Genomic DNA, 12271 nt, shown 5'->3' with positions numbered 1-12271 from the left:
CCTATCAAGAGTGTGCTACTTTGTGTTTCGCACAGCTACATAAAAAATAATAAAAACCAACCTCTGTCTGGAATGATGAGCTTGCAAGGCAGTGCCAGGGGCGTTATGGAATGTTGGCAAACCAAAGCTGTCAAACTCCCTGGAATTAAGATATGAAGTAAATATACACTTAAATCTACCAAAAATGTAGTCACCAAATACTACTACGTCTCCTACACATGTCAAACCATATTATATATATATATATATATATATATATATATATAAACACTGCACAAACACAACTGGATTTTGGCTTTATTTTTAAATTCCTGACTTTTATCATCTTGCAATTTTAAACAACAGTCATAAATATATAAATGTTCAGACTGTACACTGATCTTATCATTCTAAGTTCATTTCTTGCATGGTTTTCATTCCACAATTTTAAAAAAATGAAAATATTACAAAAACAAATTTTTTGGGTTTGAAACAAAACAAAATAATCTGCTGTTTACTGCTGTTATGCTGAAACAAGCTCTTGCTGCATTCTCTTGTATACGGGAACCGTTATTGTAAGACTTTTATTAGATTCATATTTTTGCTGCTTTGGGTTGCTACAGTTGGGTAATTTATATATATTTGAGGGGAACTGAGGCAGTTTTATGTGTGAGCAGCATTAATGTGGGTAAATGCAACACCACCCTACAACCAGAAGGAGACCTAGCACAGTCACTCAAATAATACTACTGCGAAATCAATAAACGTCAAAGATAAAAAGTGAAAAAGATTTTTTACTGACCAAATCTAGTCAGCTGGACTGGAGCCGATATATTATATGTAGAAATGTGGGACCTTCGGTCATCCTACCTTTAGTTCATTAGCTTTAATCTTTCATGTGATAATTTCAAATTCTTTTGAGCATGTTTAGTATCTGAGTACACACCCTTTACAAACTTTACAAAGACAATGCCAGGGCTGGCAGTTTAACCCAGGACTTTGGAGCTGAGGCAGCAGTACAAACTGCTTCACCACTGTGCCATCTATTTAATAATAAAGGCGGAAAACTGCTGTACCCAGTGGACCAGGCTAAAGAAAATTTGAATAAATATAAATCTGAAAATATACTACACATACAAAAAATATAATTTCCAAACAGTAGACTTACCAAAATATGGTTCATTTGGGCAACCCTTCAATCTCACTCCTTTTTGAGTGCACTCAATCAAGAAATGTCGGACAAGTTCATTTGATAAATCTCCCACTAAAAACAATATTTGAAAACAAAGTTCACTTTAAGAATTAAACTTTAATGCAAAATATTATGCATATATATGATTTCATATATAAAAAATAAAAATCAGAAAAACTTAATTTGGATGAGTATAATGTGTTACAACTACTATGTCTCTGAAACTTGAGCAAACACTTGGTTATTTAAACCCTTTTTTTTTTTTTTGCCAAACCATGTAATTTGTTTTTCAGCATAAGAATAGGGTGTACCAGATAAGAAACTGGAATTAAAATTCATATGTAGTATATACACATACACGCACATGCACAAACACACATATTTATACAATATATATAACTCTATGATAGCCTCAGTACACATAATACCTTTCTTATTTTGCTGCAGAACAGATGCAGGAGGTGTTGCCACTTTCACTGCCAATCCATATGCCCCTCGGAATGAATGGCTGTCACGAACAATGAATGAACCTGGCTCCTTATCTTTTAATACTGCAATAGCTGCAAATGATAAATACACACATTATAGTTGAATGTATTCATCGCTGAAGCAGTGTATTATTGTGGACATATGTTGAGATACATTGGGTCACTTACAAGTCTTAAAATGTGTGTTCAGGTATACTGGTTTATAAATTTCTATGCTATTCACAATATATCCATTTAAAAATGTTTTATGCATATATAATCAATTACCACTTAATTTGGTTCACTTGCTTGTTAATTCAAATGACCCGCTGAGTCAAACAGCCAATCATTTTGCTGTAAATCCAAACATATAGCCTGCAGACATGATCAAGAAATTTAGGTGTTGTGTGAGCAAACATTAGAATAATCAAGATATATCATCTAACGCACTGTCTGACGTGGTAAATGCAGCATCTCTGAAATTGCTGTAAGCCTGGGCTTTTCATGAATTAGGGCTTTTGGAGTTTACAGAGAATTGTATCATTAAAAAAAAAAAAAAAAAAAGTACAATAAGTGGCAGTTCTCTCCACAGCATACTAGCCAAAGTCTACCTTTCAAATGGGGACTTCTAGCAGAATAATACCCTTTGGTGTAAAGTGGAGAAAGAGTTTGGTCAGCACAGACCTAACCCCACTGAATGTTACCATCAAATTGCTTAATCCATGCCTCACAAAATTTCAGGTTGCTCTGGAGGCTTTTTTTTTTAATCTTTATTTCGCTTTATACAATTTCTTATATTAGGAATTTGTTAAGTCTTCGCATATCCCTTGGGGTCAAAGTGCAGGGTCAAGCCACTATACAGCACCCCTGAAGAAAGTGCAGGTTACGGGCCTTGCTCAAGGGCCCGGCAAAGTAGGATGTCTTTTGGCAATAATGGAGATTCGAACTGGCAAACTTCTGGGTACTAGTGCAGATCCTTAGCCTTAGAGCCACCACTCATAATGGGGTTCTTCCCAATACTTGATAAGTGGGCCTAATTTAGTGGTATCTTCTCTATGCATTTCCACTAGACATTAGTGGGGAGCCTGTATGAATGCTAATTGTGACATTAGATTAGTTATGCACAGTATACTCAAGCACAAAGCCAAAGTAAACAAATTTACAGCTTCTAACATACTGTAAATGGAACATATTTAGAATGTAGACATAGGAAGAATCACAGCAGCTGGAGAAAACCCACACACAACAGATCTCACACTCCTGTGACTTTAATGAAGACTTTAATGGTAACCATTGTTTCAGCCACTTACTTTTTAGATGCATTATTGTATTTAATGTGAAATTTCAAGTGTTAAATAGGCATTATTTGTTAAAATATCTAATCATACAGTAGCAATAAAACAGAATTCTAAATTCTATAATTGGATAGATAAATTTAAAATGGTGATCCATAGCTACATTTTTACATTATAGGCTGTAAAATGAGCTCTCCCTGACTATTCAGACTGCCTGCACTCTACTGATATGCAGTGGCCTTGAGGTGCCTCTCAGTGACCCAACTCTTCACAAAGCACTGCTGGGCTGCCTAGACTTTCTGTCCTCCTGCTGTCCCTCAGGATTGTTCCACATGTCCACATGTTCCACATGCAGCTAATTTAATTAATTATTAGCTTTTTGAGGTGACTTTGGGCATCACTTGGTCAGTACAATGACTACATTTGAAGGGGAGACCTTCCTCTAAAAGTTCTTTGCCATGCACTCAAGCCACATGGACGAAAATATTTTATCAGTAACTTCTACTCATCTTGTCATAAGATGTTACCATTCAGCTGTATGTTTAAGACTAATCCAGACAAATTTGCCATCTTTACGAAGAGCTGGTATATTCAAGCTACTTTTTAATGAGGTAATAATCTCTTGCATCTGGTTTAATGTATTTGATGCAAGCTGTGATCAGTTCAGTATACAAATAAGCTTTTTCTAAAGGTTAGTTCAGTATGCTAGATTTATGGTAGATTTCAGCCTTTGTCTCTCTGCACATATATACATACACACATAACTTTGTTATTATTTACCTTGATCTCGTGAGATATCTGGTTTATACCAGAATTTTGATGTGTCCTGAACAAACTTTACAGTTACAGATTTGTTTGTAAAAATATCTGAAAGAAAATACAACAGATTAATGCAATATTATTAATACATCTATTTTTAGGTCAAGTAAAAAGATTTCAGTGGTTTGCATGCAATTGCACTTTCTTAAAAAAGTTTACCAAAAATCATACAGATAAAGACAAATCATTTCATTAATTTTCAGAGCCTATGCAGTCTTCTACATAGTTGAGGGGCACTGGTGTATATCAGGCAGAAAAAGGGCACAAGACATGATGGTATCAGCCCACTGCAGGACACACTCATGAACACACGCTTAATCACACAAACTGAGGCAATTAACAATACAGAAGTTAATCTAACTCTGTCTTCTGTACTATGTTTGCTACATGAAAAAAGCAAACTTTAAGAAACGGAGGTGACCAGAGGAAGAAACATTATATACAATGCCAAAAAATCATTAACAGTTTGTTTTATGTTTTGTTTATCCAAGTGCTAAACCTAAAATCAAAGTGGATAAAAAGAAACTATAGTCTGAATACTAAATGTAAATCTTAAGCATTAAACACCAAGCACTGAGGGATTTCTTTGATTTCATCCATAAACTTGCACAACCAAGAAATGCACAGTGACAATCTTTTATCCTATCATGGTGTTAGCACTGTGCACCTCTGTGACAGGTTACGAGATAAGGCCAGAAAACACTTTCACATTGGTCATCATACTTTGGTCACTTTTCCTTGCTAAAAAGTGCATCATTCTGTAAACAATAGCAGATCCTTCTTTAAAAAGTCAATATACACATTTAAACTAGACCTCTAAACTAAAAGAATCCTGTCAGTTTCAAACATTCCCTGTATAAAAACTAAAAACCTCTTTTAGTAGCACTGAATCAACACTGGCTTCCACAAATATTTTTAGATCACAGCCTAGAACCTCCAGGTTCCCTATGCTGCTCAAAGTCAACCCCAACACCTTTTCTGAAACTTATTTATCCATTCCTTTGTTTGCATGCAATCATACACTGCAAAAAATCAGTGTGAAAAAATGAGAAAAAATAAATAAAAAACAAGAAAAAGGTATTAGAATCAAGCAAAATTATCTGCCAATATAGTGAGAAAGTTTAACTTGTTGACTTGTTAAATTTTCTAAAAATGAGATTATATATCTTACACATACAAATCTACTCAAGTCAGTTATTCTTAAAATAAAAAAACAAGATCTATTATTTCTTTTCAAGATTGTCTGGCTTGTTAAGATTTCATTTTTTGCAGTGTAGGATACATGTTGATTACCTGTATGCCATGTTTAAACTGCAAGATATTCACCTCAACCACATTCACTGATGTTTCAGAACAAGGAGACCGACATCAGCACTACAGTCATTGCTCCAGAGAAAATTGTACATTACATCACCCCAATAGTGCATTGTTATATTTTTCTTTTCCATCTCCTTTCTTGAAAACTGCAAATCTTTGGTCCTTTTCAGCACCTCCATTACTTCAAATAATTTTCCATTCATCATAATCCACACATTCTAGGTCATAATCCTTCTAGTCTATCCTATAAAACAACTCCTATTCATTACTCCCACTGCACTCTATCATCTAGTTTTCCCATATATAGTGGGTTTTCTTCAAGTTTGTACTAGTAAAGTTATTTCAGTTGACTGTAAATTGTTGGCAGGAGGTTTTTGTGACCTGAAATGTAGTATGGGCTGAACCAAACATATGCCTTGTAAGACTCATTTCTAGAAGTTGTGGTGGAACATTTAAGCATCTGATGCACCAATATTTTTGTAAACTCATATTGGTTTAACTGTTAATATTATGATTCAACTGAATTCACAATAAGTGCATTGGCTTTAAATAAAGTTCAAACATATTGTAGTTGTCTCTGAATAATTGGTTCTCAAGTGTTTCAAAAGTAACTACAATTTTAATATTTGTATGTATACAGACTGTGTACCTGAAGTTCCAAATATTTTGCTGCATTTATAATGCATGACTGTTTTTTTTAATAAAAGACTTACCTGGCAAACAAAATTATATTTGCTTGTACTGGTAATCTTTTTTAAGATCTTAATTTTAAAACAATTTAAAACAATACTAATTTGACTTGTAAAAATATCACTTTTATTAATAGTAACGTTTCTGTGTAATAAGAATTCATGTGTATACTTTTCTGACATATTAATAATAATATTTCACATTAATAATAATATTTTTGCTGATTATCTTACCTGTTACAGGTGAGGAGCTTAAGGCTTTGGAAAAATCTGGAAGAACACTTGGGAATGGAATGCTCATGGTGCTCCCACTGTGAGGACTAGAAAAACCACTCGAAGAAGGAGAGATTGAACAAAAAGAACGCTCTCCTTCTGATATCCGCTTCTTTTCAGGTAAAGGGGGCTGTGACAATATGTTCATTGTTGCATGTCTGAGAGATGGGGAGTGCTGATTAAGTCCTCCACCTGATGAATGCAAAGTTTTCTGGTGGTTCAGATTGTCCATCATGTCTGAAGTTTGAGTATGCCCACCGCAGGTAGAGTTTGCACCAATAGGGAAGCTAATGACAGCTGATCCATGCTGTACATCAAACTGTTTCCCGTTTCCCATAGTAAGGCTGTTACTGTGGCTTAGGCAAGATTTTGCAGTGGTACAATTCTGCCTGCAATTCTGAGAAACAACAGATGAATTGTGACCATTTGAAGTGACTGGAGATGCTAGATACTGTAGTGAAACAGGAGAGTCAAGGCAAGGACTGACAGAGCCAACCGAAAATTCTGATGATCCAAGGTAGTGGGTATTGGATCTACTCATTCCAGTCAAGGATGATTGGTGAGAAAGAGGGGTCTTGGAGTTGTTTTCTGTCCAAGGCAGTCCAGCTGATAAGGGGCTATGGTATATAAAAGCATTAAATTAGTACATGGTATGTAACTTACAATTCTAAACACTTAATAATAAATCTATACTGTATATTCAAATGCAAAATAGAAAAATAGGGACAGCTATGTACATTATATCCAGATTGTATTTTTAATACAATTTAGTATTATATATTTTTAAAGGGGCTCCTATAATACATAAAAACAACCTGAATCCATGTATAAAGTACATAGTCAAAGAAATCTGCATTTCTAGTTCAACAGAAGTCCTCCTTTAATTGTAATAATTTCACAAACAGTTCCCAATTGTTTTCATCTAAAATATATATTGGATAAAAAAACTTGATAATCAAATAAGTTAGTTGACTAGAAATTGTTAAAAAAAAAATATAAATAAATAAAATATTTTGCTTTTTACCTTTCTACGTTCGGACCTGGACTACCACTTGAAGCTGAACATATGGATCCAAATTTTCGTTGACAGGGTGTTGATTCTCTCTGAACGTCAGATCGGTACATAGCACCCACTTGGTTGTCTGATACAACCCCTGTATTGTTTATGCTTTCCATGTAACTCCTGGATTCTACATAACAATAAAATACATTTTTTTAATTCTCTTTTCAGACAGGTAGAATATATACAGTATAGATTTCCAAAGTATGAAAACTGAGGCACAGAAAAATCAATTCTAAAGAAGGATTTAAATATGTATGCAGATGGATTAAGGAACTGAAAAGAAGTAATGCATTTCTAATTGTGAAAAAAATTTGGCCACAGCTGAGGAGGTGGGAGGAATACGCTGGTTGATCGAAGGAAGATAGTGATCCTTATAGTGCCCTTAACACTAGAATTACCAGAGTCTACAAAAAAAACTCGTAGATCCGGCCCACCTTAAAACCATTCACACCTCTCCGCCAGCATCCTTTGTCCTCTAAATGTGCCAATAAAAACAAGCTGCAAGCAGCCGGCTATTTCATCCCCCCACTGACTTAGAACACTCACGAGCATCTCCCAGCTCATGCCTTGATTGATTATCTGGGAGTGAAGTGGAGTTTTAGAGTGGAAATAATAGATCGTTATTTGGAACACACGCATTTCATGTGTGTTCAGTTTCTACAGTAATCTGTATAAACACATTGTTAAAACAGAAACTTTTTCATATTTTAGTAATAAATGTTACAAAATGTAGGCATAAACTATAGAATGTGCGAAGCAGCATGAAGTCCAAACATCAAATAAACACTTTCACAAAAGGTTCAAGAACAATACAACAGCTTCTTTGGTGTAGCGGTAAGATTTGCTGTCTCAGAGCGCTGCAGGCTTACTGTCCCTCAGAGACCTGAGTTCGATTCCCTGTTGAGGAGAAAGTGTTCTTTTTTTTTTTTTTTCTTTTTAACCTCAAATGGACATAAAATTTATAAATTGGTATGTACTGTCAGTTAATGAGATCATTATATTTTCATGTGGAATGCTCCTTTTAAAATATTTTTTAACAACTGAGACTGTAACATGAGACTAACATGAACAAGTGTCCTTATAACTGTTATTTTCAAGATCCATAACACACACACAGACAGAGCACTGTGTAATAGAGAGACAGACAGGCAGAAAAGTCACTAGATATATAAATAAACAGGGAAGGCACATGTACTGAAAGAAAAAAAAGATGAACATGTGCGTTGATCCTGCTGCACTGAATAAGCTCACGCGCTGTAACACCCCACCCCCCGATCTGATTAAGTAACAGCGCAAGTACAGACGCAAACCAAGTGTATGTGTGTACTGTATAATATTAACAAAAAAAGCAGCTTACTACTGGAAACAGCAAATATAGGAGTGAGTGGGGATTGAACTGGGGACTCTTGATCACACTTGGTTTGCGTCTGAACTTGTGCTGTTTCTTAGAGTCAGATTGGGGGAGGGGGGGAGGTTACAGCGCGTGAGCTTATTCAGTGCTGCAGGATCAACGCTCATGTTGATCTTTTTTTTCTTTCAGTAATAGCGCCAACATAAATCTACACCCGATCTGACGCTGTTCGTTTTCAAATAATATTGCATTAGTGTGATGATGTTTTCGCATATATTGTCTCTTTCTTTCAGGTGTGTAATAGGAACCACAGCATAGAGAGAAGCGTGTACATTGTAACAGGTACACACGTTGTAAATGTAGGAAAGACGATCCTTGCGTGTGTGTGAACAGTTAACATTTGAATCTGATGATTGCATATAGCGCTGAACTTACTGCTCTGTACTATTCTATCCTCTGCATGTCCTGGAGTACAAAAGAAACGACATACAGCAACGTGTGGGGACTGGCAAGATCGGGGAAAAAAAACATGCAGTCACTGATTACAAACCGCAAGATGTTACGCGAATGAATATGAATAATATGAATAATGTTGCATCCGTGCCACAAAGTTTTCCGAAATGTACTATACAGGTCATAAAGCGAATAATTCCAAATATCATATATACCTACATCTGTGTTTTTGTGACATCATAGACCATAAGGTGCACACTAATTCAGCGTGAGCAGGAACACTCAATAAAACTGAATAAAATAAAATCAAGTGACGGTGAGATATGAAGAAGGCAGATTCACCAGCGTTTGTGTGTCAGCTTTTATCCCTCCAGATGAGAGAATGTCCAGTTCCATTGTCTCAAAACACCATTCACATCTCCAGTTATTCCATTTCAAATGAAAAATAACAGCGTCAGATCCCTGGGTGGGGGGGGCGGTAGTATGTATCGTGATCGTGATTTAGAGAGAATAGAAGTTAAAAAAACAGTAACTTTTACAAGTTCTATAAATGTCCACCATGTGTTACAGATGCAAACCAAATGTATGTGTGTACTGTATAATATTAACAAAAAGAGCAGCTCAATACTGAAAATGGCAAATGTTTTCAAGTGTTTACTTGATCTTTGGACTTCAGGCTTCATACATTATATAGTTTATGCCTACATTTTGTCATTTACTACTAAAATATGAAAAACGTTTCTGTTTTAAAAATGTGTTTACACAGATTACTGTAGAAATGGAACACACATGAAATGCATGTGTTCCAAATAGCGATCTATTATTTCCACTCAAACTCCAGAGTTCAGTCACTCCCAGATAATCAAACAAGGCATGAGCTGGGAAAATTTAGTGAACGTTCTGTGGCAGTGGGGGATGGAATAGCCGGCTGCTTGCTGAATTTAGAAGACAAAGGAGAGGTGACAACGGTTTTAAGGTGGGCCGGATCTACGAGTTTTTTCGTAGACTCTGATAATTCTAGTGTTAATCAATTGTGTCGAGTTAAAATATTGGATGAGTGATAACCAATTTTCTTTGACCATAGAAAAAACAATGATGGGAGTGATACAGATCACAAAGTCCTGTCATTTTGTTTTAACTCAGCAGGCATAATCAGTAATTTTAGTAATTCAGCACACATTTCAACTCTATCTTAAACCTGCTCTTTCCAACTTAATAAACAGGAACATTAAGAATGGATACTGACAAATTAGATCATACATTTATTTCTAGTAGAACTGGATGCTGTAATGCATTATACACAGGTTGTTCAAATTGTTTCTATTAGCAGCTCTCACTGAATTCAAAATGTTGCTGAAAGAATTATTACAAGAACTAGAAAGTACAAACACAAATCTTTACAGAATACTAAATAGAAATCATATATCTCTTCCAAATTTAAAAATGTATCTCTGAGTGAGGGGGCATTTAACTAGCTATTTACAGTGCCTATTAAATCATATTAACAAGATAACAAGAGGCATAAAAATTCAAAACTTAAAACATTTGGTTCATAACATATTGGGAAGTGATAAATTCCTAGTACATTGTGAAAATCAGACTCTCCTGCATACTCCAGAAGTGTGAAGTAACTTCTTTGTCTTTTGAAGACTTAAAAGCTAAACTGTAGTGATAAACCAAACCTAGTATTACATTATCAAACCCATGTAATTCAATACAAAGTCAAGGAGGTCTGGAACCTTGTATGACAGCACTGGCTACAAGGCAGGAACCAGACTTGGGACAGGGCACTGGTCCAATGCAGAGCATATTCACAAACAGTCACACATTGGGCTTCCATTTAATCTTGTAGACACATCTTTAGGATGTGAGAGAAAACAAAAAACAAGAGTGTCCAGAAAATACAGATGCAGGAAGAATATGCAAACCTCATGCAGAAAATGTGATGGTGTGGGACTTGAAACTGGTCCATATGGCAGCAGTGCTAATCAGTGTGCCACCTCAGAGCCAAAGAAATCTGCACAAATAACTAATTCAAACTTGTGCAAGTTACAATATCACTGAAACAGTAATCATGCAAGTGCATAGACCCAAAAGGCTGAAAAACTATGCATTATCAGTAATTGGGCTGCAGTGAAAGACCAAAGACTGACAAAGCTGCAATCATGCTTGTCCGGGTTGAGTGTTTAAAGATTTATTCATCACAAAAAAACATACACTGTTATACTTTTTTTTTTTTGTATATTAGGAATATTTCAATTGGTTTGTATAAACACAGCCTAAATAATGATGATTAAAGTGACTTAAAAGTTTAACTCAGAGATAGGCAAATCCCATAACCACTGAATGACTAGCAACATATCTGAAAACTGCATTTTTTCATTAATAAAAAGTGGTCTGTGATCTTAAAAAAAAAAAAAGAAAAGAAAAAAAAAAAAAAAAAAAAAAAAAAAAAATGTCAAGCTTGGAAAGAGTCCATGCTACTTAATCCATGCCTGTATGAGTTAGACATTAATATCAGTTTTCATCAATAGATGGCACAAAACACGAAACATGTCTGAACTGGTCGGCCAGATGCTGAACTACTCAGAAAACTAAAGTTAAAAAGTTATGAAAAGACTGGTTCTGTACTATACACTTTAAAAACTAATTCTTCAACAAAACATGGCAATATTGAAACATTTTTTCTTAAGAGTAAAATATTTCATGTCAAAAATTATTATAAGCAGGATGTTCTTTATCTTAGAAGTTTTGTAAGGAGTGCATTATTTATTCCATAGTTGAAGTAAAAAAGGACATTATTTCAGTCTGCCAAATGCCTGAAAATCAAATGGAGCTAATGGTTAAAAAATGCAGCAAATAAACCTATTATGTAAGCAGTTTCCCCTCCAGCCATTTGCACCAAGTGGCATGTGCGCTGAAACTATAAAGGGCAGTTAAGATGAGGCAATACACAAATCAATCAGATGTTAAACAGAACTGTGTGGTGGTGGCGGGGGCAGACCAGAGCACACATCATTCTGTAAAAGAAAGGAAAAACAGCTGGAAGCCAAGTGAAGGACAGTGTGGCCATTCATGATAACAGAAGAAGTACTGCTTTAACAGAATCAAGTACTATGTCTAGAATGACCATGACAGGAAACAGAAAAGAAATTATCTTTTACCTTTCAGCAGGATCAGAAAAGGCTCACATTTTAAAACATACTTTAATCTGTTTGTCTTGTTTCATGTTAATTAGTTTGCCCAAAATGTATGTGCAAATATGTGTTTTTGTGGTTGACTTCTGATGTGACTTATAATAGATCTTATTAAAGGGAATGTTTTTTCTCTTTTTATGCCTGTAGTGTCTAACATAACTGTAAAATCCCCTTAC

At 35.2% G+C, this 12271-nt stretch overlaps 1 protein-coding gene across 4 annotated transcripts in view; it reads right to left on the bottom strand.

Moving 5' to 3' along the window:
- LOC114653573 (tensin-3-like) overlaps nucleotides 1–12271 on the bottom strand; it is a 358125-nt gene that overhangs the window by 21678 nt on the left and 324176 nt on the right. For all 4 annotated transcript variants that reach the window (XM_028803965.2, XM_051929076.1, XM_028803964.2 and 1 more), the window contains 6 exons: nucleotides 7056–7221; nucleotides 5993–6648; nucleotides 3714–3800; nucleotides 1600–1731; nucleotides 1148–1243; nucleotides 62–139 (listed from right to left, as the gene is read on the bottom strand). In XM_028803965.2, the coding sequence (XP_028659798.2) occupies nucleotides 62–139; nucleotides 1148–1243; nucleotides 1600–1731; nucleotides 3714–3800; nucleotides 5993–6648; nucleotides 7056–7221 (1215 nt within the window). The remainder of the gene's footprint in view (nucleotides 1–61; nucleotides 140–1147; nucleotides 1244–1599; nucleotides 1732–3713; nucleotides 3801–5992; nucleotides 6649–7055; nucleotides 7222–12271) is intronic.

This window comes from Erpetoichthys calabaricus, chromosome 6, assembly GCF_900747795.2.
Source record: "Erpetoichthys calabaricus chromosome 6, fErpCal1.3, whole genome shotgun sequence".
In the NCBI taxonomy this organism is placed as follows: Eukaryota; Metazoa; Chordata; class Cladistia; order Polypteriformes; family Polypteridae; genus Erpetoichthys; species Erpetoichthys calabaricus.
The sequence above is the reverse complement of the archived record's forward strand: the minus strand, read 5'-3'. Positions and strand labels throughout refer to the sequence as shown.